Source organism: Taeniopygia guttata, chromosome 1A (assembly GCF_048771995.1).
Source record: "Taeniopygia guttata chromosome 1A, bTaeGut7.mat, whole genome shotgun sequence".
NCBI classification, from domain to species: Eukaryota; Metazoa; Chordata; class Aves; order Passeriformes; family Estrildidae; genus Taeniopygia; species Taeniopygia guttata.
Genome location: NC_133025.1, coordinates 67500515 through 67528006, shown reverse-complemented (window position 1 = coordinate 67528006; position 27492 = coordinate 67500515). Strand labels below are relative to the sequence as shown.

General features: G+C 42.4%; 1 protein-coding gene across 3 annotated transcripts in view; it reads left to right on the top strand.

Annotated features, from left to right (window-relative positions):
* The window catches only part of DERA (deoxyribose-phosphate aldolase), a 47582-nt gene extending 30676 nt beyond the window's left edge, over positions 1–16906 (top strand). For 2 of the 3 annotated variants that reach the window (XM_030263566.4, XM_030263568.4), the window contains 3 exons: positions 9340–9452; positions 13478–13627; positions 15043–16906. In XM_030263566.4, coding sequence (XP_030119426.1) covers positions 9340–9452; positions 13478–13627; positions 15043–15099 — 320 coding nt within the window. In that variant the 3' untranslated portion in view covers positions 15100–16906. Of the gene's footprint in view, positions 1–9339; positions 9453–10259; positions 10361–13477; positions 13628–15042 lie in introns of those variants that run through there. The other variant, XM_041713694.2, reaches the window with a different exon arrangement.
* Positions 16907–27492: the final 10586 nt, after the last annotated feature.

Genomic DNA, 27492 nt, shown 5'->3' with positions numbered 1-27492 from the left:
CCTGTTTATTTTTTAATAAAAAGGAAAGATATAAATTGGCTGAGTGTTCCTAATGTTACTTACAGCTGCCATTGAGCAGATGTTAGGGATTCTTAGTGGTAGGCTAGACCAAAATAAGTTTTATGAATAAACAAACAATTTCCTTTTACTACCAACTCTTTCAGGCTGATTCTCTCCCAAATTCACTGTGAATGGCTTTTTAAAGTCTCCTCATAAATAATTACCTTTCTTGTGGCACTTTTTTCTAGGCACTTGGATTTTAATTACAGTGATGAACTGTTTTAATAAGTTGTTAAATAATTTTATCTTTTTAGGAGTGAATCCATTTTCTATTTCTCTTTGACTTCATCGGTTCCTGGGGCTTTAAGCCTTTTAATTTTTGCTAATTCACTTTATAAATTCATGCTGGAGAAGTAAACAGCGTGCAGCAGCATCATTTTCTTTTGAACTCTGTGCACGTACACCCACCTCAGCTTGCTGGTTATCAATGGTCTCCTGTTACTAGTAACCATTTTGTTTAACTCAGTCATTTGGATCACTGTAAGTAATAAAAGATAGGTAATTAAATGGAGACAATGTGGTTTTGCTTTGGGCTAATGTCTGGGGGCCTTAAAGCCCTCCATGGAAGTGAATACAGTGCTTAGTTCTTAGATAAGGGATATGTAACACTGCCATACTTCACCCCAGAACAGCATCTTCCAATGTAAATACTTATCAGACACCTTTGTGATTTGATGTTGGGAAATGCTGAACATGGAAATCCTCCTGGCTTTTTTTGCTGTTTGTGCCAGAAGGAAAGGTGCAGACGGGGTGGTCGCGCTTCCTGGCGCGATGCTGACACCGTCCCTGCCTCTGCAGCTTGGCACGTGACAACTCAGCAAAGCACAGGGATGTTCTGCTTGACCACCTCTGTTTATGAACATCTGAGAGAAGAAGTCATTGTGTCTTGGTTTGAAGAGACAGGTGTCTGCTAACAAAGGCAGGAACCCTGCCTTGAAATGGAAAATGTAAAACCCCTCCCTCTGAATTATTGCAATTTTGAAATTGAAAGGCTCTCAGGCAAAGATATGGGAATAGGAATAACAGTTCTTTACCAGAAAAACTAAAAATACAAATGTTATAGTACAAACACAAAAAAAAAAAGCCCCTGACAGAGTAAGAATAGACCTGACCTCCTGTGGGTCAGGGAGGTGGCAGCAGTCCCATCCCATGGTGGCTCAGCCCTCCTGCAGTGCCAGCTGTGCTTCTGCTGGAGCAGGATCCTGGACAAGGGGGGAGTTTTCCTCTGGAGCTCCAGGGCTGGTGGAGATGGGCCTGGGCTTCCTCTGGGAATGCAGTGGGAAGAAAGCTGCTCCTCTGGGAATGCAGTGGGCAAAGGCTGCTGTGCTGTTCTCAAAGTCAGATTGTATCCAGGTAGGAATGCTTGGCTCCTCCCTCTGGGTGGAGCATCTCCCCATGGGATGATGGAATTTTATCAGCCATGCATGCAGTGACAATCAATAGCCCATGAACAGAAGGTAATTAATAATTAATAATTAATGGTCCATTAACAGCAGATGTCTCCTGGAGGGAGGATTGGTTTGTGGAAGAGATAAAGAAAACTGCCCAATGAACAGCAGAGAGATGCCCCACCTCTAAAAGATGGCAAATAGAATACACACTTATCTTACAATCCAGGACACATTGATACCAGAGTGAGGCTCTGAAATATTGCTGCAAATTTTACATAGATGGGTTTTGTTTTGTTTTGTTTGTTTGTTTTTTTTCCCTTTAAGAAAGATATAAAATGTCCTGTCTGAATGAATAGTGACATTTCATAACTTGCCACTAGATACCTATGAGGATATATATACATCTAGCACAAAGAGAGTTTGATACTCAATTTCTTTGATTCACAGTATTTCAGTAAAAAGGGTGGAATGCCAAAGTTCAAAATGATAATATATATTTAGTGTAAGTTTTTAAAATGTAAAACCTATATATATAAAATGTAGATTTGAAGACTGGAATATCATCTTTGTTTTGCCAGTGGACTGGTGAAATCAGCATTTCTCTATGGTTTCTATAATTTTTTTTTAACCAAAACCCATGCAGTTATTTAATCAAGTGCTTTTGGTTTGAAATGTTCACCAAAATTGCAGTCTGTTGTAAGATCAGCACACAGGCTGTTGACAAAGGGAGGTGAAGAAACTGCCATATTAAATACCTTTTTATGAGTTGCTCCCTATTTGTGATGGTGCTTACTGGTCTTTTTTATTTCCTTCATTCAAGTAGTGCTCAGTAAATGTTATGCCAGAAAAGTCTGACTGAATTTATCAGCAACACACCTTCATAAAGCATCCCTTTGAAATAAAATTGTTATTTTTGCCATGTAAGCATTGTTAATAATGCAATGGGAGAAAAAAAGGATTTCTTAAAAAAACAGAAATGTCTTTCCCTGGCCGCCAGCAGAGCGGTGCCTCCTGCTTGGAGTGTGGCTGCACAGTCAGGGGTTTTGGTTGTTTTTTTCATTGAAGGGAGCTGGCAGGTTTTTTTGGTATTCAGGCTGCCTGAAGAGTTGGAAACATTGCAGAACAGCCCTACTGACAGTAGTGAAAACGTCTGGAAGGTCTCACCTATACTGCAGCCTGCACGCGTGGGCTTTTGGAGTTTTGCCGAATGCCAAATTATCAAGGTGGAGAAGGAAAAAGGAAACATTCTGAGGGGCAAAATTTTCTGGAAAGTAAAGGAGCTTTAAGTAAGATTGATGCCCTTTAAAAACAAGCATTGTGATGCCTTATATGTATAGGTAGGGCCATCCAGGGTGTTACCCTTTGGATATTTGTTACGTCAGGAGAATCCAGGAAGTCCATGATAAAATTTACGTTTTTGCAACTGATTGGTGTTGAAGGTGTTCGAATGTCATAAAAAATAAGCTAAAAGTGCCTCACATTTTTCTGGTAGTCAGGTGGTAACCAAAGTGGAATATTCATCCCTCCGTGCAAGCCCTCAAGAAATCTGTTCTACCTGATTTGTAAAAGCCAGGTGGAAAAAAACAGGTCACGGATTAGTCTGGTGAGATCTGTCACCTTTTATTTTTCTGGTTGTCAGGCAAAGCCAGAAGCCAAAACACTGACCTTTCCAATCGCTCAAGGAAAATACCTTTGATCCTGGAAATCCCTCTGGTACTGAAGCCTTCATCTGTGCCAGCTGCCTTTGGTTGGAGGGGACAGTGTGGAACAGGGGCTGATGCTGCTTTTTGTCCTCTGCATGACAAAGAGGCTGCCTGCTGCATGGATTCTGACTGCAGCATTAAGACATGGGCTTTTACATCTCAAAAATCAATCCTGCCTTTCTCTGGGTTAGCGTAGGAACAGAATCTTAAACTGCTTTTAACATCAAGTGTTGAAAAACACTCAAAATGACATTGAAGTGTCATGATTTTGGCTGCATTATGGATGGTGGATTTTTTTAAATCTTTAAAATTCATAGCACCTTCTTGATAAAGTAGTCTGATTTTCTACTTGCTTTATTCAGTGTGGAGTATTTCCAAATTGATTTTAAACAGCTATTTCTTCAATTTGAGTAATTTTGTTACCGGCTAATAGACAATACGTAAGTGTACCTGAGCTTTAATGTTAGCATATTTGTTTCAAAGTTGTTATCAACATTAAAAAGCACAAAGCTAAATGTGGTTGCTAAAACACGGAATGCAATATGCCACGTAGTGCTGTGATTCTAAGCCATCATGCATATTTATTATTTTCTTCCAAATTGCAGTGCTATTACTGGTAGATATATCAGGGTTTTAGCCTCAGTCTGTAATATGTCATGTACAGGACAACATTTTGAGAGGCTGAGATGTATTGATCCAAAACCAAGAATGCCAAGAGGGAAAAAGCCTGAGCTAGACCAGTGCTGTTTTGATTATATCACGGTTTCAGCTAGTTTATCATTGTTTAGGTTAATTTAAACGTGAACAAGAAAGTGATGCAATGAATTTCAGCGCTTGTAAGGAAGCTTAAAGGGGGAGATTTTCAAATCAAGTCCAGTTTCTCCCACAGCATTTTGGTTTTTCACCCGTCCTAGCCAGAACATGTGGCTCAGTGTCTGGAAGTGTTTGCATTCAGTCTGAAAGGAGAGACCAAGCTTTATGTTTCTTCATCAGTAATGACTGAAGAAGACCATGAATTTGGGAATTTGGGGCAGAGCTGTGCCACCAGCACTGCCTCCTGCCCTGGGTGCACTCTGCTAGAGAGGGACATTTCTACTGATGTCTCTTATTTTGAGTCTTGCTCAAAATCAAGAGTGTGGCAAAAAATAGCCCACAGAATGGCTTGTAGGGGAAATTAGCACTGCAAGTGGGTATGCTGAGAGAAAAGTCTGGTTTTTCCCAGTGGTAGTAAGGTTAGGATTAGTTGTTGGGATTCCTTGATTTATTTCTTCTTTCTGCCTTTGGCTTGTCATGTGTCATTAGGCAAACTGCTCCAGCAGTTCCAGCAGTGCCATCTGCAAAAAGAAATAAGGTTAATGCAGGTCGTGCACTGTGACCCCCTGAGTGCAGTATGTGGCACACCCTTTTAAAGAAGAAAAATGGGGTCCTGGTAAATGAAATTTAGCAAGTGGATAACAATACAGGAATTCCTTAAACTTCCTTGTTGTCTCATAACAAGTCACTCCTGCTGCTTCCTCTTTGGAGAGGAAGAGGAATGGCTGCTCCAGCAGCACATAGATGCCTGAATCCTGCACCCTGGCATCTGAGCTTCAGGGTGGCTCCAAGCCACCAATGCCACCAGGAGCCACCAGTGACAGGGATTCCAGCTGTGGTCTTTGGACCCAGAGGATGTGTCAATTATTTATCTCCGCTTACTCCATGCCACACAGGGATTGGATTGAAAGGAATGCTCTAAAAACAGCAAGTGCCTATGCTGTGTAGCCAAGCAACAGAAGGTGGTATGGCTCTTCCTGCTGAACCTTCTAAAGTAACATTTTAAATGAACACACAAGAAACTAATACTAATTAATAATAATATTCTGTGGAGACCTGTGGTAGATGCTGCAACAGTGCATTAGCAAGCTGTGCTTAATTCAGCAATGCTGAATTCTTTCAGACATCATCTACAGGGAATTTTGCACAAGTATGGACTTGATAATTTGTCCCTTTGTGTGCATGTGTAAGTGCTTCTAGGGGCCTGCAGAGCTCCTGTTACTGGAGGTGCTGCTCAAGAAAGGGAGCATCCATTCTGACTCTTAGAAACCAAGCTGGGAAGATAGGATGGGTTTTCAGAAGGTTGTCCTCCTTGGAAACAGACACTAAATGTGGAGGCCTATGATGGGATTTTTGCTTTTTTCCCCTCTGTGCAGGCACTTTTTCAAAAAGAGTTGCAAAAAAGGGGCAGTTCTCAACAGAGCAAGTTATAAACCAGCATTTTTCAATGGTTTTTGCATGGCAAAACATGCATTGGCACCTAACCAAGTGGTCTAGCAGTGTGGCCTCATGTGATGGAGTTAAAGCTACCTGCTGAGCTACTGCTAGAGTGAGGTGTCACACCTTTGTATTCTCTTCTCCTGGATGGCAAAGTTAAGCTAATGGGGAATGAATTTTATCTCTCTGCTGGAGATGTAAGGACATGTAATTGGGACAATTGAGGATGACTCAACTGACAAAAATTAGCTTCTACATTAGCCTTTTCTATCTTGTCCTGCCTCTTATTTTCAGAGGGCTGTTAACCTGGTCACCCCCAGTAAGGGTTATTTGTGTGTGAATCAGAAGACCCTTAATTTGGGTGCTCATAAAATAGAAAGATGACTTGGTAATGGGACTTCATGCACTTTTGTCATTGCTGCCTTGTCAGCAGAGGCAGCAGGTGGTTTTGCAGGGCCTCTGAGCAGATTGCCACTTTTTGCCACCAGTCCTGGATGTCTTGGAAGGCTTTGTGTTCTCCCTGGGAGAACTCCATATTGTTATAACTCAGTTGCAGCAATGAAGATGTATTTGTGCTCGTTGCAAATACTTACAAAGTAGCACATAATTGTCCCTCTGCAAGCATCTCTCTCTAAACTATTGTTTAAAACTGCCAGCCACATCTTTGCTCTTTATTAAGACTAAGGCAGCAACACAAAGTCTGTAGGTATCAGGAGATAATCATTCCCCAAGGGCATTTGAAACACTTCACAACCAAAAGGTTGTGATTACTCCACAATTGCTACACTGCTTATTATTCCTTATTGCTTAATTATAGAATCAGAGTGTGTTTCTTGGATGCTGTCATCTGAATAAGATTCTCCACTTCTCATCCTCTGCTTCAATGTTATGTGGGCTGGAAATTTCTGTAGATGTACAGGATAGCCAAAGGGCAAGCCAGTTCTGAAAGCTCTTCTGACCTTTTGGGAGACCAGAGCATTCATAAATGAGACTGTGTATCTAGAACAGAAAAAACACAATGGAATTCCTCTGAAGTGAATGGCCTGTGTGTGTGGAACCCAGAACCTTGGTGTTACTGCACCATGTTCTACCCAGCTGAGCTCATCCCATCTCCCTGGTTCAGTGAGTCTCACATGACTTGCTGCCTTGAAAGGAAATGTACTATTGTGGCTTCACATTGGCAAATAAAAGTAGAAAGGGTGGTCTTTTCCAGGCTCACCAGGCCTAGAAATCTACCCTGAATAACTGATTTTGTAAAATCTTGGATTTTATGCTTCATTGGATCATGTAATCTACTCTAAGGAAGGGGAAAGCCATTCAGTGTGTATTTTAGCCTTAGTCTTGATTTTTTGAGTGTATCCATTCACAGGAAGATGAGAAGATGGGTGATAAAACTCAGGTGTCTAAATCGTCACCTAAATTTCCAGGTGAAACTCCTTCTGAATGTAATTCCTTCAACTTATTTTTGGAAACTTGAATAAGAAATAGACTGTGTGAAACTCCCTTATTATCACAAGGTTAGCATAAAGTTGGCTTAATGAGGTTCCTTTTATGTCAGCACTTTATTTTTAAATCCCCCTTTTCATTGCTGAAATCCAAACATTAACAGTACCTTCTGTCGTGGCTCTCTGTGCTAGTGTGGGTCCTCTGTCATTTGCAAGAGGCTGCCTGCAGTCCTGCTTGCAAGCTCTTGTGCCATAAAAAGAATTTGTTCAGCAAATAAAAATGTATTGTTTTCATTGTTAGAGGATGCTACTTAATTGGCTGTATGTTTGTCTAATAATCACATCTAAAGCTGATTATTCTCGTAATAGCCTTAAGATATTATTTAAAAATAAATATATAAATGCACAACTTTTGTACTAATACTAGTTTTTAATCTCTTCTTGTTTCTATGAAGTCTGAATGAGATTTTCAAAATTGAATAATAATTTGATCCGTTAATCTTTTGAAGCTAGTAATTTTATTTTCCCCTCTTTGCAGTCTCTGAGGCTCGCAAATGAATAGAGCTTCATTACTGGAGTCTGCATTTAATAACCATTATCCATTATCTTGTAATTAAGACTCCCTGTAACGAATCATGAGGACAATGCAAAAATACATAGTACATTTCTTTAATGAACTGGAAAATGTTCATCTTGTTCTATTTAGTAATGAGTTGCTGAATAGTCGTTAAATCCACTGGAGAATAGAACTAGATGGATTTTGAAGACTATCTTGAGTTTGTGGTTAATCTATTAGAATTAAAATTTCATCTTCTATTTTTATCAACAGCTGATTAGAAGTCATTCTGTTTGACCAAATTGATTAGAAGACCATATACAAGGGCAGCTGTTGTTTAATGAAAGTTTTTAATGAAACTGTACCATAGAGACTTGTAATTATAAGACTTATAAAAGCTTTGACTTACCTTATAGCAGAAAAAATGAGAAGTATTGCTCTGAAGGACTTTAAGTGCTACATTTTCAAAGGGAAATTAAAAATATAATTTGGTGATGTTGAAGTTACACTTCCACTGCTCCTTGTTTTAATGTGACTATCAGATGTCCGTAGTGTCTCTCTGGAAGGGAACAGCTCTGAAATGTGCAAGTCAATTGTCTCTCCTGTGTGCTCCATTCCCTGCAAAGCCCTATCAACTATTAATTGCCTCTTTTGCACATTTTGCACTGTGGAGTTAGAACCCTTCTTGCAAATAGCTGTTTCTCTCCAGAATGGAAGTTGTCACAGGAGGGTGCAATTGAACCACCACTGGGCTGACACAGTGCCTAGTCAGGAAGCCTACAGGGAGAACTGTGTGATCTTAGAAACCCCAAAGTTGGTGGTACCACCTGATTGTATCTGAAAGGCAGGGAAACACGGCTGGCTTTGTGCTGCCCTGCCATGGGGCTGAGCCCCAGCTGCGTGCCCATCAGCTGTGCCATCAGGAGGGCTCGCTCTGGAGTGTGCTGCAGCTCACAGAACGTAGTCAAGGCAACTCCTCACTTGGAGCCAGTGCTCAAACTTCCCTTCCCTTCCCTTCCCTACTCCAGGGGATGTTGTAGAGGCGTCATCATTCACATAAGAGACAAAACGGACCCCAAGCCAAATTTGAAGTGGAAGCAGATGCAGTTCCAATTGACTTAAGTGGATGATGCACTACTACATGATGTTTGAATTATCCCTCTTCTTCTCCCAATTACTTTTGATAATTAATGATCCCACAGTACACCTTTTCTAAGAAGTAGGTTCCTAGGGGTGAAGTGCATCCTAATGAAATTAAAGAAGTTTTGTCATTGTGTTCTGCCAATGCTGGATCATGCACTGCAAGGCACATTATTTTTTGTTAGTTTCTTTGCTTTTTGTTACGCTGTGCTTCAGGATTTCTTTCAAACCAAGGCAGAACAGCAAGAATACACAAGAATGTTACATAAGTATTAAGGCAGGCAGTGGAGAATATTATTCACTAGTGAGAAAACGAGAAAAAATAAGCCAAGGCTAACTCTTTTCTTTAAAAGAGCACAGATGTTTTGACCTTGTTAGTGTATTCAATCAGACCGTGGATTTAAGTATAGTACCTTGCAATGTTACAATTGCAAAATGCATAAAAGGGGAGTTTTCCCTTGGTTTATAGTGTTACACAGCTGGTTTAGTAAATACATAGGAGATATTGTTCCTTTCTCTTAAAAAGAGCTGCAGGAGATACAATAGCAGACTCTCAGATGTGAGACCAAGTAGATGCAAAGTTAAATTAAAAAAGCCTGATGCAAACAATTTCTAGTCTCAGAGATCCTGGTGGAAATAGTAAAATGTTGATTTATGTACACCACGGGGACATACGTGTAAAGGAATGCTTCAGATTTGCTGTGAAGCAGGAGGGCATCTTTGAGGCTGTGAACCTGTATGTGCAGTGGGACTCTTGCTCTAAAACTGCTATAAAACATTTTGTTTCCTTTCAGGTTCTGATTTTATAAAGACATCTACAGGAAAGGAGGTGGAAAACGCGACCTTTCCCGTTGGCATAGTCATGATGCGAGCCATTAAGGAGTACTACTGGCAAACTGGCTACAAGGTAGTTCTCATTTCCTCTGTAAAAATTAACCAGACAGGCTCACTCAGAAAGAAATAAGGATGTGATAGGATTGACTTGCTAATATAAATCCTTTTTCTTTTTTACTTTTGTGTTTTCTGCCTTGAAGAACTGTGTCTTCATTCCATAAATGCTCATGCAATCAAAGAGTTCCCTGCTGCATCTGGATTTGAATTTTGTTTCACCATTTAGGTGGTCGTGTCCATTAATAACGGGGTTGATAGTGGCTGACATGCTCCCAAAAACATCAGCAGAGCTATACAGCTGTAGAGCCATTCAATCTGTCCAATGTACACAAGTGTGTTTTCTGACTGTCCTGGCAACCCAAGGGATACATTTTGCTCCTTCCTCCCTTGCCAGAGAGGATTTCCAAGGGGACAAGGAGGCAGATGCAGCTGTATCCCCTTGGGATGGAAGGAAGGAGAGAGGGGACAGGGGTTGGAAGAACATTATATCCTGGTACTTAATGTTGATCCATCCGGTCACTGTCAGGTGAGGTCAGTGGAGTGAAGGGGAATGTACAGCAAAGACAGTGATGAACTGTCTGTGCATTCATCCTTTTGCTGAAACATTGAGAAGGGAGGAGATTCCCAGGAGGGCTTAAGCCACCTCTGACTTCCTTTGTCCATGGGCAGGTGGGGGCTGCCAGTTGGATCTGCTGCTGGTGTTCAGCACCTTTGTCCTCACCTTCAGCATCGGGGCAGGAAGCCTTATCTCCAGCTAGGAGCCTCTCCCCATTTCTGGTCACACTTCCCTCCTCTCCAGCTGCTCCTTCTGTCCCTTCTGCAGGTGGCCTTGCAAGGTGCAATGTCAGCACGTGGGATGAGCAGTGGGATGGGGGCTGAGAAGGCGTCAGGAGCTGTCGGAGCTTGAGCAACGTGTGACACCAGGTTGGAGGCGTGTCCATCCACTCTCTGTAGCCATCTAGATGAGGCCAGCACGGATCCCTGGGCTGTCCCCACTCCTCCTTTCCCCTCCTGCCTCTCTCTCTGCCACACAATAATTTGAGCAGCTCCAATAGTCTTGTTTCTGTGGGAGCACCATCAGTGCCCCAGGTTGAGGCAGACCCCTGGGGCCAGCGACCCCCCTGGGCACCAGTGCTGGGTGCCACAAGCTGCATCAGCACAGCTTTGTCCCCATAACTGGATATAAATGTTGAATTCACCTTTTGCTTTCAAAGGAGGCATTCATGGTATGAAATGTGCTATTAAGAGTAAGTGCTTGTGTCCATGTGCATGTGTGTGTCAGTGAATTAGATGTAAACTGACTTTATGTACTTTTATTAACTGAAGACAATATTATCAGTGACAAGAAATTTCTAAATGGTTTCTTTAACAAACTAATTTTGCTGCTGTAGGGATGCTTTCTAGCAAGGCGTTGCCTGGGAAAAACAGGTTAATACAGAAATTAAACTTCTTCAAGGGAAGGAACAAGTTGCAGAGTAACATTTATTGACTGATAAGCTGTGGTGGTGATATGAAAAGTGCAATATAATGGGAAATAATCTTTTCCTGTCATTATTGAAGGACATACATAAATTGGTTTTTCTGTTGGGAAAACCCCCAATCCAGAAAAACTTATTACTTTTAATAATGCAAGGTGAAGAGAAAATTCTTGAGGAGATGAACTTATTAAGCAAAATAATGAAATACTGTGAAACAGCAGGAAAGTGGTAGCTGGACTTTGTACTGCTCTTGAATTAAATTCCAACCCCCCTTCCTTTTTACGTTTTTATGGCAGTCAGATGTGCTGTTTGGAAAGCTGGTAAATGGAGGAGAGGACAGGCTTGTCTTTGTCAGCTTTTTTGCAAAGAAAAGAGCTTTCAGAATCTGCTGAAAGGGGAAGGAGTTCTGAATGATGGTTTTAATTCTCTTATTAACTCTGTTTCACTTGTTTTTGCCACAGATTATCTCAAAGAGACATCATATTTCTAGGAAGAAATCTGAATTCAATTTTCATTAGAATTTCTCTTCCTGAGGGAAAGCACATTCCAACTGTTTTTGTTTATTATCTAGAAGACACCTTTCATGTTGCTGGGCTTAAAATTCTTTTTGGAAGTCTAATGTTAACAGATGTATGCATACACTCACACATCTATTTGTCCATCCACAAAAACACAGTTTTCGTGGTTTGGATTTATCAAGCTTTTCCTGCTTTTGTTCCTTTTAATCTTATTGGAAATATGCCATTATCACAATGCTCCAGCATGACAGAAGGATTTATTCTGTGTTTGTTGGTCCTGAAATCACTATATAAAAAAGATTACCAAACACATTTAAAACCAGATATTTTCTGATTCCACTATTATGTCCATAAGGCACAAAAAAAAATCCTCAGAGCAGTGAGGTTTCAGGAGCTTGAATACAAAAACAAAATGATAATTCTTGCAGAATGTAAAGGCAGGAGGAAACATAAGAAGCATCACTGTGTTGTTCAGATTTACCTTTTTTTTATACAGGAAGACTTTTTCCTGATTCCCCTTGCTTTTCAAGAGTTTAGGTAGCTGCTGCAGGCCAACATTTTGGCATTTTTGATGAGGGATTTGATAGCTGAGTGTCACAAGCTCTGTCTTGTGTTTAAATGGCACATAACCAAAGGACTGGCATTGGGGGTGTATGCCAAGTGCACAGCAGGTCCATCATAGGATTCCAGACATGCTTTACCTCAAAGACAAGTTTTACTTGGTGTTTGTGCCTTTGCAGACGTGGCAGTTCACCTTCAGATGTGACACACATCCCACACCGAGGGACTGAAAGCACACCCAGCCTGTGGTGGGGGACAGAAGTTCTGCAGTTCCAGTGAAGCACAGACCTTTCAATTTTTGATAAAGACAGACATCATTTAATTGCCATTTGAAAAAAAAAAAATTAGTGAAAATTAAACCTCTGTTAGGTCTGAATGTACAGCCAAACCATGTGTAACTGAGCTGCACAGGCTTTTTGTAAAACACAGCCAGGACTGAGCCTCACGGTCCATGAGTCAGCCACCTTACATGCAGCATCTTTAAAGTTACGTATCTTTAAAGGTTGTGCATTTGTTGTTGTATATTTGGAATTAGATTGGCAGTAGGTGATGATGCCATGGGCACTCTGTGATTATGCAGATACCCCAAAAGTATTGCTCCCTCAGGATGAAAATGTTACCTTTGGCAGTGATGGCTGAGGCTTGGTAGCTCCCAGTTCTAGTCCAGACCTTGTGCTGCTCGCAGCCAGATCTGTTGGGAAGGATGAAAGTTTAACAAGAAAGTTTCACAGATATGTATGCTTGGCAGAAAGCTCCCTGAATGTAGAACCTGAGGATGGAATAGAGATGGAATCAAGTTTTGACATAGAAGAATAATAGATGTGTAAATTGACAATTGCTGAGCCAGTTTTGCTGGCTTAACAAACATTGTCAAGCTGGAAAGAGATTTGAGGACTTAGACCGAAGGATAAGCTGACCACAAACAAGAATATGTCTTTATCAAGCAGAAAGATACCACAGGCAAACAAGACATGTTGATGTGGCAAGTTGAAAAGAGGTCTAAGAACTTTCCACTGCAAGAAATCTGAAAAACAACTTTAAGCTTAAACTAACTCATGTGATTGGATAGTATTAGGCATAATATGGTAATGATAGTAATTGTGATAGGCTATAGGTGAAAGTTAAGGTATAGATTGGTTCTTATGTATTAAAGATGCTCAGCAAAGAAAAGTATATAATGCATTGTAACCAAAAGGGTCTTCAGGCTTGTCTGCAGCTGGAGCTGATAGCTGTAGCCATGGCCCTGCCACCCTGACTCTGGACTGTTGTAACATCTTGGGTACAATAAATTGCACTTTGAAGAGCTGCTTGAAGTCCTGCCTCTCTCTTGAGGCTCTTACTCGGGTCCTTACCAGGCAGAGCTGTTACAGCACAGGCACTTTGAGACAGCAGCCGTACCAGCATCGATTGCTCTTCTAGGGTTGCTGATGGATGAAAATGTGTATTGAACTTTAATTTATTTTCTTTTCTCTCTCTCTCCAAAGGTTGGATTTAAACCTGCAGGGGGCATTAGGACAGCCAAGGACGCTATTACCTGGCTCATGCTGGTGAAGGAGGAGCTGGGAGTGGAGTGGCTGACGCCGGAGCTCTTCCGCCTGGGTGCCAGCAGTTTACTGGGAGACATTGAGCAACAGGTTGGTTGTTGGCAGCTTGCAACTCGTCAAGAACAAAAGCAATCTTTCTAAAAGTGCTGGCTTACTGCTTCTGCAGAAATGGAACGTCCCTCTAATTCATTATGAATGACAGGTTTGCTTCCAGCTCAGTGATTATTTAAGTTTGAGCTGTCATTACAGACATCGGGGGCTCTGATGCTGGGGCAGCTGACCATGGTCTAGGCCATGTTGGCAGTGTAAAATTTTACAAAATTTGGGCAGTTTGTGTGTGTACAGAGCCTTATCAAATGCATGGCAGTGTTCTCCTCTTCGCTCCCAGCTGTGAATGAGCCTCACAGACCCTTCATGTCACTGTGCCACAACTCCTCATGGTGTGTTTCCATCCTGTGGAGAAAGTCCCATCTCATCCTATGTATGGGTGCTGCTGATAGAGAATTTTTACATGTTGACTGTTTCCTGAGGAAGAAGTTCCTAGTGGGAAGAAAGATTCTATCTATCCATGATCTATATCAGTGGCACAGGGTATCAACCCCAAAGGATGCAGTGTAATTTGGAACATTGTAGTGTCATTGGAAATATCAAAATATGAAGCTTTTGGTCCTGACTTTCATGTTCATTAAGCCCAGGAGAGGAGGTGATATTACCTTTTACCAAGAAAAATATCTGAGGGTCATTATCCTGTTGCTGCTGCTGCTGGGAAAACATGAGGTATAGCAGCCAGTCTTTTCCCTTTCCTTACTTATTTTCCTTTGAAATACTGACATGGTTTAAGAAATGTTCTAAGAACAGCTTAAAGATGTCAGGTTAATATTCATGACTGCTGAAACCCCTGGCTCACTCCTGCAATGACAATAATATTGTTTTGCTCCTTCTGCCTCACACTTGACCTAAAATTACGTCCCTGGTTATGACAGAGCAGCATGAGCTTTTTCTTTGCCACTGCCATCACTGCTGAGTGTTAGAACACAGCCAGTGATTGTGTTGCACCATTTATTCTGATTTCTTAAGGGTTCTATCTTTTATCTGCCAGGGATTGCACAAATGCCCCAGCCATGACCAAAGCTCTTGCTGTCTAAAAACATGGAAAATAAAATGTCCCAGTCAATATATTCAACAAAACAAACATACTGAAATAGTCAAAACCTGATGCCAGAGGAAAACATTGGCTTCTACCTGGCTCTTTTTGAAATCTTAGTTAAGAGCAGCAAGGGTCTTTGCTTTTTACTTTTTATTTCCAAACACGGCAGCAAGAATCCTCAGTTCATATTCTACAAACAAAAATATATTAAGGGATATTACATCATATTTTATGCACACACACAAACAAATATCTATCATCCTCATCTGGCATGCCTTTAATTTGTTACTTCCTTGACACTTGCAGCTTTATAGTCATATATAATTTCATCATAAATTTTCTTTTTTTTTTCTTGCAGATTTTCTATCATGTGACTGGATCTTATGCACTTCAGCATGAACTGGCAATGGCTTAGGCACAAAACCAACGCAGGATTACTTTTACAAAAGAGGTCTTTAAGAAAACAGCATTCAGAAGTCTTCTGACAACCAAGTGCATATGATAGAATTAAAGGCCTAATTCTCACTTCTTCATAGTTCATGGTATTTAAAAATATGCTAAAGTCTGCTGGTTGTACTTGATCCAAAAGCAGAAAAAAGTGGCATTTCTGAAATAGTTAAATAGTTAATATATACAGATTTTCAAAGTTAATCTTGCAAAGTTCCTCAGACCAGCCTGAAAAGCTTATTAATGGCAACACTGAAATACTATGAAAAAGATTTAGGTGGGCTGGTAACACTTTGCAGTCTCAGAATATGAAATATCTATGGAATGCTTCATATTGCTAATTAAGAGCTACTGATCTTGGAATAGATTTCCATTCACCTCAGACAAAATCTTCTGGCACAGATGTGTTGCACTATTAATTATTCTGTTGATTCAGTCTCAGGCATTGTAACGGGAAAGAATGAAACTTGGCTATTACTTCTCTTTTTTCAAATGTCTTCTGTTGGAAAAAAAAGGCAACCAGACCTCTTTTTTATTTTTTCTATTTTTCCCCCCAAACTTGGGCACAGACATCCATATTTAGACCCTTGAATAAAAGTGGCTTGATTTCTAGAACAGCTGAGTATCCACAGTTGCTCCTGAAGTTAATGGGAGCTCTGGGTGATCAGAACAACTGAAAATCAAGCAGTCTCTATATAGGTGCCTAACTATGTATTCAGGGGCCTATTTTTAGGCATTTCACTCTTAAAATTTCAGTCTAACTTGCTTAGAAGCTCCAGTTCCTGTCTCCTGTCATTTTAAAACACATTCATGCAAATCTTTCCATTTTCATGTAGGGGGGTTGACTGTCAGTTTGCAGGTGTCACTGTTCAGCTGGCTGAACTTTGTCATTCCAAAAGAAATAGTTGAATTTAAAGGATAATCTGAATTGTGTCTTATATAGGGTTTATTGATTTAATGTAAAAAATTGTGCTTTTTCCAGAGCACATTAAGAACAATACCCAAATCGCCAACACCTTTTGAGTATCAGACTGGAGCTAGTAGATTCATTTTATCAGCACTGCATTCTGCTCACTAACCAGAGTTGTACTAAAAACTTAATTATCTTATCATCATGACTAGTCTCACTGACTTAAGTAGGTCTCATCATGGAAGTAAGAGGAGGAGGAGGATTTTGCTGTAAATCAAGCTACGAGGTGCATTTATTACAAAGAGATTTATTATAAAGATAATGACTGTTATTTATCTGGCTATACCACCTGAATCACTAGAGTGCTACAAAAAACCTTGGAGAGATAGGAAAGCTGATTAGGGGAAAAAAATCAAGAAAAACAACATAAACAGAAAGCAAAATCCTGTATGAAATGCTCAGGATTAAAAATGGGCCTTAATTTCTCAGGAAATAGTTAATCCAAGGCTTTCAGTCTTTTTCTGCTTTAGATCTCAACACAGAAGGTGAGGCTGAGCTGTGACTCTGTTTTCCTGAAAATAGCCCATTTTTACCATGAGTTTTCCTTCTGATTTCATTGGCAGTTTTGCCAAGGAACAATCCAAGTGCCTGTCTGCATATGGAAGGGAAAATTCTGCTGCTGAGCTTTCAGAAATACAGAGCCTCTTATAAGAAGTCAGCTCCCACCAGGCTTTTTCCAGTCTGACCCTCTGCCCTGCCCTCCCAGCCACCAAACACTGGATTTTGCTGCTGCTCTAGAAATATTATTAAATGCAATAAATGTCCATACTTTCATAGTGGGAAATAATACCACTTGCAAACCACACTTTTTTGTTGTCTTTAGGATAATTAGGGTGATGATAAAAACTAATTTTTTTGGCAATGCTTTAGTTTGTAGGTGGATAACTCTGTGTAGTACCTTAAAATTAATGGAGGTCCAACTTTGCCACCTCACTGTGTAAGGTGAGTCTCTGAGAACAGCCTCATGGTCTCCATGGGAGCTGTGCTGGTGAAAGAAGTTGCCAGGAGAAATTCTGTCGACAGTTTTGGTGTGCACATGGGCTGCTGGTGGTGACTCCAGGGGTGACAGCTCTGCTTGCAGAGGGAGAGGTTCCTGGAGATTTGAGGATAGCCACAGAGAAATGTGCTTGCCACAAGCCACTTCCCTTTTCCATGGACGTTAAACACACCTGTAAAATACTGTGCAACTCCAAGCCAACCAGTGTTCTCAGAGAAGCTGGACTGGAATGTAGTAAATGCATATTTTCTGTTTAAACCTTTTTGTCAAAAAAGAAAAAAAAGTAGCAGAGACTGTTAACACATCCAAATAAAGATGATTCTGGTTTGGGGGCTGTTCTTTTTCGAGGAATGAGCAGAAGACTCAGTGTTTCAGAGCAATTGGTTGTCTTTGTTTAACTCCATGGTGATTCAAGTTGTGTTCACATTGTCTGTGTCTGTGGGCCACCAACATGACCCAGAACCTTGTCTCTCACCCCTCCTGCAAAGCTGCTGGTACCAGCCAACAATGGGAGCCTGCTGGTGCCCTGGGGGGTGTGAGGGGTTGAGCCTGGGCCAGGGATGCCATCAGGAGCAGCAAGGGACTGGGTTTATCCAAAGGGTCAGTCCAGGAGAATGCTGCCACTGGAGCAGATGTGGGATCCATCCTGGGACGAGGCAGGGCTGAGTGGGGCTGCTGGGCAGGGCCAGAAGCATTCCTGGCTGAATGAGAGAGCCAAGTGCAGGGACTCCCTTAATTTCTGAGCTGAGGTTGGAGGTGGTATGGCCGGATCTTCATTCCCACCCCCAGGATCTGGGAGTGCTCACAGTGCGGGCTCCTCAGCTTGCTGCCCTTCACCCTAACCCTTCCCTGCCCTCTTTTCCATCTGTCCCATCTTTTTCCTGCTGGCCACTTGCTGCTCTTCAGCTGTGGTCTTCAGCTGAAGTTGGTGGAGGCTGCAGGCAGCACGTGAGGACCTGAATTCCAGGGAAGAGTGGAGGGGGCGGCACTCGTCGTTTCCGACTTTGGGAAAGTTCAGATTTAGTTCTGTGCTTCAGGCCATTAGAAAAGGAACAGGCAATTATGCACTCATGTCTAAATATATTTCAGAGTGTAGCATATGTTTTGTGCAAGTCAGTCTTGTATACTAATTTATTATTTTTGTAACACTTATTCATTTAGGATTTTAAATAGCTTCATTTTGTAGACCACATTACTTTGAAAAGAAGAGAATAAATTCAAGAAGAAAGTAAAGTAGAAGCTGCAAGTCTAGAATATTCTGCATCAGTTTATTTACTAGAAGAGGGAATTGTGTGAGAGGGTAAGCTTTTTTCCTGGTTTGTAGGAAACAAAGATATTAAATAGTAATTATATGTGAAGTGCACATATCAGCTGGGGCAAGTAATACTTTGATATCTTTATTTCATCAGACATATAAGTTCATTCTTTCATTTCCTTTGTGAAGCAGGGAACATACATTATATACCACAGCACATGCCACTGAGACAGAAAAAAGTGATCTACTTTTAATTTTATTTTGCTCAGTTGGAACATTGGCTCCTTGCCTCTCTTGGGGAGAAAAAAAAAACCAGAAACACTAACAACAACAGCAAGTTTTATTTAAATCTTGGTGAGATTTTGCTGAAGTCACAACTGGATGACATGTATTGTGGGGGGTAGGAGTAAAAGGAGGGAACTGCTTTTATTTAGATGCAACCTGCCCAGGAGAGAAGGGAAATTGTCCTTCTAGTCAGTCCTTATGTAACAGGGCAACCAGAGAGAAGAGTGTTCTTATTATGTAAAGACCCAATTGGTAAAATTACTGATTGCCTGTTACTATTAAAGTCACAGAAAGTTAGAACCATGCTAAATTAAGTGGTGATAAGGCTCAGAAAGAAGCACCAAGACCACTTGCAGCCCTTGCACTCCCTAAAAGCAGGAGTAAGTGGGTGATGGGTGCAGAAAAATACAGCAAAGCTTTCTTGAGGCATAAAAGTTTCAGATCTCTGAGATCACAGGGAGTGTTTGAAAACACTGAATTGAGGAAGCATAAATTTGAAATTGCTTCTTTAGCTGAGATGAAAACAAAGGGCTTCTTAAACAATGTTAACAAACTGAGGAAGCCATACTGGAAATGACTACACTTGTTTTTTCAAGTCCTGCTTTTTGTGTGGAAGGAGAAGAGGAATCATAGATATCACAGAATGGATTGGGTTGGAAGGGACCACAGCTGGCCCATCCTCCCATCTCCAGCAGGGCCATCCCAGAGCACACAGCACAGGATTGTGTCCAGAGGGGTCTGGAGTATACCCGGTGAGGGAGACTCCACAGCTTCTCTAGGCAGTCTGTTCCATGCTTGGTCACTGCACAGGGAGGTTCTTCCTTATGGTCATGCAGAACTTTCAGAGCATCAGTTCCTGCCTGTTGCCTCCTGTCCTCTTGCTGGGCACCACCTGCTCCATCCTCTGGCACTGTCCCCTCAGCCATGAATAGACATTGATGAAGGCTCCTCTCAGTCACCTCCTCCTCAGGCTGAACAGGCCCTTTGCAGGCTCAGCTGCTGCAATACACAACAGTAACCAAACCCTAAGATGGATGATGATTTGCCCAGAAAGATGAGGGAAAGCTCCATAATGTGGTTTTTCCATTTCAGTAATAGCATGAGCTCTGCTTTTATCCAAAGTCTTAGAGGAGTTCTCACTCTTTACTAGTTAACAAGACAAGTAATCGAGCAAAGCAGCCAACCAGCACCCTCCCTATGTCTGGGCCAAGGCTGTTTTGGTAATCCCATGGATTAGGGGTCCCTGCCACTGTCACAACCTGGTGGAGGAGCTGGGTGAGCTGCACCTCTGAGCCTGCCAGCTGCAGCAGCCAGCCCTGCTCTCTCCCTGCCTGAGAGGCTGCCCTGGGGCTGCATAGTGCTAAAACTCTCTGTAGTGATTCCTGGCCCACTGAGAGCTCTTCTTTTTTCCACCCTTTTTTCAGACCTGAGCAACCAGCTTCTTAGGAGGAGGTGAGGAATGCGTATGCTCCATGATTTAATTTAATTACACGTAAGATGATTAAGGATGTTATCTTCATTTCCAGGGGAAATGAAACATTCAGCCAGCATCATGTCAGAAGGCTGGCACGTCTCAGTGCTGGCTGCTTTCTGCTGCCTTCTGCAGAGTCTGGGGCTTTCTTCAAAGCACAGGCACCACGGCTGACCCAGAGCGTGATTTCTTGGTGGAACTTCTTTAAAAGCATGAATTGAAACAGAGCAAAAGAACGACTATCAGGGCTCTGAACAAGAAGGGCTTTGTGTTCTACTCAGCACATATATGTCCAATCCCAAAAAAACCCCATGAATGCCTCCACCCCGTGTGATAGCAGCTGTAACGAGGCCTCTGGGATGGCAGTGATGGGAAGATGTAGATAAAGGAGGAACAGAGGGGTATAAAGAAAAGTTGTGAGAAGCAAGAGAGGTCATTGCCACTGCTGTTATTGCTTCACTGAAGTGTAATCTTTTGTGATCTCTTTGGAACAGGAGGTAAATAATAAAACACAAGGGAGGGAAAAAATTAAAATAAATGCAGCCTGTGAATGCATGTTAAAACAGATGTCAGATTAAAAATAACTGAAAAAGAAATTCTACTGTAGGGGAAAAACTGCTTTTTCCTTCAGCATTTTATATTCCACCTTCATTAGGAGAAAAGTGAAAGAGCTGTAAAGAAAAAGGGGAACTTTTGTTGTTTGCCTCTGAATATTAAGAAAAGCCTAATGCAGGCGTGGAGGGGAGGCTCTGTGGTTCATGGTGCTGGAGCAATTCTCAGGCTGAAGCCCAGCTGAAGCTGCAAGGATGTTAAACAGATGCTGTGTGTGCCGAGCCCTGGGACTTGAAGCTTTAGACCTGCAGTACTGCACATCCAGGTGGTTTCATTCTCTCCATCTTCCCTCCCTTAGTCCCTTCAGGGTTGACAAGTCCTCTAATGTTGTAAAGAAATAAACCCTGCAATCTGGAAGGATCACATCATCCAGTAATGTCCCTCTAACTATAGATCCAGGCGCCAGGGACTGACTTTTAGTTTCTCCAGCACTTTTAAATGGGTTATTTCAGTGTTTGGTGACAGCAGAGTGGGGAGCATCTTCACGGGCACTAATTTTTTCCCCATATGGCAGCCCAGATCACACCCATCCTTGGGGATAGGAAACACAAAATGCCTGTGCCAGGCAGTAAATCAGTGTCACCTCAGCTCTCTTCTGCTAAACGTGCTTCAGAATGGCCCCTAAAATCTCATGATCTGAAAAGCTGCTCTGCATCTGCTTAAAACTCAAGGAGCTTTAAATAAATAAGACATACCAAGGGTGGACAGGAAGCCACTACGTGTCTTGGAGAGCTGGCATGGCTTGTTCAGGTCAGCTAATGAAATGGGAATAATCTTTACATGGTTTCCTTCTTTATTTCTGAGTGTGGCATGCAGGTTTAAATGAAAAAGGTACAGCTCTGTAACTAATGCTTACAGGAAGAGTCAGAAATGACAGATATCTTTGGCTGCTGTTATAGTGTGGATGTCCAACATACTCAAACAACTTGATGGCATCCAGTGCAAGTATATTCCTACAGTAATTGAGAAAAATATCTTTACTTTTCTCTACCATTACCCTGAGCAAATTCCCACAACTCCTATTACTTTAAGACACTTAAGATGAGGAGGTGAGGAGAAGGCAGCTGAGGCAGAAGAGAAAGGTATCCCCAGCAGACTGAAGGCAAAGCCGTTTTGTAATTTCTGAAACATTTCCTAGGCTTGCCCTGACAATGCCAGGTAAAATCCCAATGCACAATCCCTCAGAAGTGCTGCTGGTGAGCAGGAGGATCTTGGCATTGTGCTGGCTGAGATTTGCCAGAGAGGAAGGAGCAGATGTGGCCCCAGGCAGCTCCACACTGCCAGTCAGGGTGAAAGGGATGTGTTAGCAACATGGGAGGGTGCTGAGCTGCTTCAGTGTTTTGTGTTAGACTGCAGGCAAGTCACACGTAGCATTTTCAGAGAGGATGGACATGGTATTCATGGCCACTCACTGGATCACCTCTGCCCACAGACTGTCCTCGGAGACACAGCAGGGATGGCCCCAGTAGCAATGACCTCTCCATCAAAGTTGTGCAGGCAGAGGTTTCCAGGAGGTCTCACCTGATCTAATTTCATTCACTTCCCACCCCTGCTTCCCTAAAAAAAGAGAAACAATTCCTCTTGACCTTCTGCTCTGATGAAACAAATAAATGCATAAATAAAAGTTCAACTGTAGAGAAGTATCCATCCACTCCTCATTGAGTATGTTTTCCCTGAGCTGCCTCCTCCAGTGGAAATTTCTTTGTTTAGTGTTAATTCCATTTCATTTTGCTGATTGTGGCTGCCATTGTCTCCATTAGAGGGCCTCAGAGCAGTGTGTTACAGTATTTTAGGATGGGATTTAAACCTCTATATGTACTTTGGGCCTAATTTCCTGCTGTATAGCTCTCCTGAACTCAATGGGGTGTAAAACTGGTGCAACACTCGGAGAGAGCAGGAAAAAAGTGCTGTGCCTAAGAATACATCAGTGCTTTGGGTTTTGCTGACAAGATTAAGAAACGCTGAGGTGCTAAGAGAGAATTTTAAATACACATGTGACAGGTGAGGCAGATGAGTAAGTTAATTGCTGCTTGTGTGTTTGAACACAGAGTAATTGGTCAATAGGGTATGTTTCCAGAGAACAGGAGTGAAGTGCATGAGCAAAGCACAAATAGAGCTTTAAATCCTTCCTCAGAAATTACACTTACTCCAGGCAGAAGTTGGAGTCTCAGCCACTTACAGGAGTCATAAACGTTTTATTCTCCATTATGCTCCAATTGTGGCACTGGACAGCTAATTGCTTGGACTGAAATTTTCTAGGTAGGTGTCTTCCTTGACTGAACTTTCTTACAAAAAGAGTGTCAGAAGATAAAGCTGAATAAAAATAAGGGGTGGGCTGGGAGTTTTCAGCCCACACCTAGAAACTGGAGCAGTTGAGATCCATGAAATTCCAGTGTCTTGGAGCATGAACCTGTGGCAAGGGGGAGAATGGTCCTGGTGCTTGGGACCTACCTTTGTGGTGTCAGTATGGCACGTGCTGCCTGCCAGAGTGTAATTCCACAGCAGGCAAGAGCTAGACTGGAGGGGGAGAGAGGCACTGGCACAGGTCAGAGGGATAGAGGAAACAGGGAGTGCCAGAGGGAACAGGTAAAGTGGAAGGAAAGGCATGGAGGAGGAAATTACTCAGACACAGAGCAAGAGTGATCCAAGAAGAGTGGAAGTGAACCTGCCAGAAACACAGTTCCTCATCTGGAGAGGAGGAATACTAGGACCAAAAGAAAATAGATCACAATCAATCTCCCACCAATTTAGTTTTAGGAATGGCTGGGAGACTGTGGATTTCTCTCTCGGGGTTCCTATAGTCAGGGTGACCCCAGATGAGATCATAGAGAGTCTTTGCTTCCCTAGCCCTAACACAGCCAAAGAAGGAGCCTGGAACAGTTCTGATTGTGCTTTCAAGGTTGTTTATTTCTTCTCTTATCTATAACATTTTTTCTCTGACCTACCAAGCTCTGCCTAGCAAAGCCACCATGGCCATCTGCCCTGAGCCCTGGGCAGCTCCCATGTTATACACTCAAAACTACGTGTCTATGTTTACAATTTCTTTACCAATTCCCATCATCTATGTTAGACTGTGAATCTCTACCTTAAACCAATAGAAAAGTGTCACCATCACACCAAGACATAGAGGATAAGACAAAGGAGAAGAAGGCTAGGACATGCCCAAATTTCTCCATCTTGTATCCCCTTGAACCCCATTCTAAAAATCCCAAAATTCTACTTTTCCACCCTGTGTTAATTCAAATATCACACTACTCAAACCCTTGTGACTTGTAATTCCTCATCCAGAGTTGACAGCTTTCCACGGGCTAAAATTGAAGCCACAGCTGTTTTTTATTTCATATCAGGGTCTCCAAGCACCCTGCCAGGGTCTTGAGACAGCCAGGGCAGCCAGAAGGATGTCCTGGACTCTGACAGGGGACAGACAGGTGGATGAGGAAACAACACTGTCACTGAAAGTGGCGTTTACAAAGGTTGAGAGATGCCTGCATGGGCAATTTAGTCTTTTGTAACTTTGAAATGCTTTGCCCTCCAGACCTCAGTGTTTATTCCTTGCTTCCTGTCACATATTATAAATTTAATTTATCTGAGCAATTAAGTCATTGAGGCAGGGATTGATTGTTTCATCCTGTTCTCACACAACCCTTGCTGGGATGTGTTGTGCTTCTTGGCTGGTGCCTTTGCACATCAGGGATGCAAAAGTGTTGATGGAGGTAAATGTGAATCACAGCAATGGAGGAGAATGGTTTGATGAAAAGTGCTGGGTTTATATCAGGGGCACCAGGCAAAAATAACAAAGGGGGAGTTTAGGATGAGTGCCAACAGGTCTTTATTATCTAAGATTATTTGGCAGCCCACCAGGGAGGCAGCAGGAACCCCCCAGCTGGGACCCAACCCGATACAGAAAGCACAAACTTGCACAGGGAGCCGTGGGTCTTGTGAGTCCACTCTGTCTTTAACTTCTCAGATCTTGAACAGCTTTCCCCAAAAGCTGGCACAAAGGAGTGTCAAAAGACAGAATACATATTCATGGCCATTTCTGGAGCTGCAAACTATGAAAAGAAATCAAGTCGTTCTCATCCGTGGACTGAAATTGAGAGTACACTCTAATCCAAAAGGATCCCAGCTCACAGAGTGGTGTATGAAAATCTTATAAAGCACTGCAACACTCCATAAATAATTTTCAAACAAGAAGCTTTTTGTTTCAGTGATGGCAATACTAAAAAGGGAGAATGGCAAATAGCCGTCAAGAAGAGGCTGAAACACTGAAGCACTCTGTGCTGATGTTAACTTTAATCACTGCAAGAGTTACACCCAGAGTTATCAGTCATTTATTAGAAGCTGCAGATGATCATTGCAGAGGTTTAGATTAACAGGGACTGGAGCCTGGTGCTGTGCCAGTGGGGTGCCACGTGACGGGCAGCCCATGGAATAAACATTCTGGCACATCAGAGCACTATAAATCCTCCAAATGAAAGAAATTAAAAAGCCAGGAGCAATTTTGAAAATGATTTATGATTGGAGGTGCACTTAGGAATGCTTTTATTGTCACGGGAACATCTCCTTTCACATCCTTAAGGTGACAGACCCACTCTGCTTCTGGATTTCTTGGGCTACCCTGCGGATGTGAGCACCACAGAAGTGTGCTGGGGGCTGGGGGGCACACGGGCACTTTAACAGCATCCCCTGAGTTGTGAGGGTTGGCTTTGAACAGCCCCAGGGTGAGAGAGCTGCAAATCTGTTCTGACATTTTAAGTATGAGAAAAGACACCAGTTGTGGGGTGGGTTTTTTTTCCCCTTTTACATCTATACCATAACCATGTTCCTAAGTGCACGTATAAACATTTTATAACATGGATTTGGAATAACACTTGAAAAATAAACTTAAGAATAGTTCCTAAGCAGAAGGTATTCTTATCAAAATAGCAGTCTGTTGCAAGTCAGCCCTTTGCTCCATACGTAAAAGATGCAGCACTATCTGTTAGTGTTCTGCTGGTGTAAATATTGCTGAATGTTTTGCTAAAATACAATTCTCATGCTGATACAGCTATGTTTTCTCAAACAAAAAGTGCTTTCACTACATAGTGAAAGGCCAAACACTGTGGTTTGCAGGCAGAGTGCTCTCTTGCTCACTCAAAGAAGAGCAGTGGCAGGGGGAGTGAAAGCTGGGGTATCTGGTATTTCCAAGATTTGGGCATGTTGGGTAATCCTGCCCCAAGCCAGTGAAATCCTGGGCCATGGACACAAACCTCCCTGCAGCTTTCCTGCCTGGCTTCTGCTCTGGGCATGGCTGCCCTGCTTGGCCTCGTGCCTCTTGTTCTTCTGGGCTGTCCCAGCAGGATGCTGTGCACAGGTACCCGGTGTTGGAATACATTTGGGTTAGCAACCCCACAGGGTCATTACTGTCCCCAGATGGACCAAAACTTAAAAAGAAGTCAGGGTGGGTGATGGTTGCAGGTAAAGGCTGGCACATCTCCCAGTGTTGCTGCCTTCCTCAGTGATTGTGGATACCTGTATCAATCAAAAACATTTCCTCTACCTTTTCTCACTCTTGACTCCTGAGAAAGGGTTAATTTTGCATCTATCTCCTGATCTTTTTGATGTTCCCGTCCTGGGGCAGTGCAGCAAAATAACTTTTATAACTTGGTTGGAGGCCGGCTCTTCAAAGCCTGGCAGCTCAGGAGCTGCCTTATAAAGCTCTGCGTGTGTTTGCTGAACGTGACTTTTCCTGTGCTGGGCATTAAACTCCTGCAAGGTTCTCTCACCCTTCTGGGGGAGCCCCTCACATCCCCAGCCCTGAGAGACAAGGGCTTTTCCCCGTGGACACACACCCTGAGTGGACTGACAGGTCAGGGAACCTAAACTGCATGTGCAGCCTTGTGGGATCCCTCTTCACCCTCACATAGGGCAAATGTGGTGGGAGGCTTTTGGGGATTACATGTGGAAGGCTCTTTTTGAATTGACAAGCATTTATTTACATTTTGAAAGCATCTCATATTGTGGTTTATCTGTTGTGGTGCTGATATTGACCCTGGATTGATAGTTTACTGATTGCCAGTTAATTACATGCCGTTAATAAATCAATAACTTGCTTTGATCCTGATTTACTCTAAAAAATACGAATTGAACAGCTTTTCCCTGCAACAACACAAATCTTTCTCTGTCCATTTCTGAGAAATAAACCAATGAAGTTGTAAAGCAGCTCCCCTCTGCCATCCACCAAATTCAGGTATCTCTTTGCACCTGCCAGACCTCATCCACCACGGTGAACAAAAGGGGCAGAATGGGAAAAAGAGGAGCTGGGCTTTGAGCGAGAAGCTCCCCATGGAAATGAAGAGTACAGCTAAGTGTTTCCCAGGGCAGCAATAACTCAGGGTGGGGAAAAGACCAGTGAGTTCTTAGAACAGAGGGTGAGTCCTGTAAGTTGTACAAATTGGGCCAAGGGAGACCAGAGGGAGTGCAGTGGCCTCAAACCCAGCAAGCACAAACAGGGCTTTAAGCCATCAGAATTGCTCTGTGCAAAGCCTGAGCTAAGGAACTGCTCACTCACTTCCCTGGCTCTCTGCAGACCAAGTCTTTGCTTTGTGCATCCAGGCTGGTCTCAATCTCTCTTCCCCTTTTACTGACAAGGCTGCTGAGACATTAACAGATCCCTATTTAAGGATAAATAAACTGGGAGAAATTCTCTGCCTGCATAGTAGGTTAACATTCCTCCCTTTCTGGGAATTTGGATTTGATCTAGAAATGCTAAGCCATAATTTTAACAAGGCA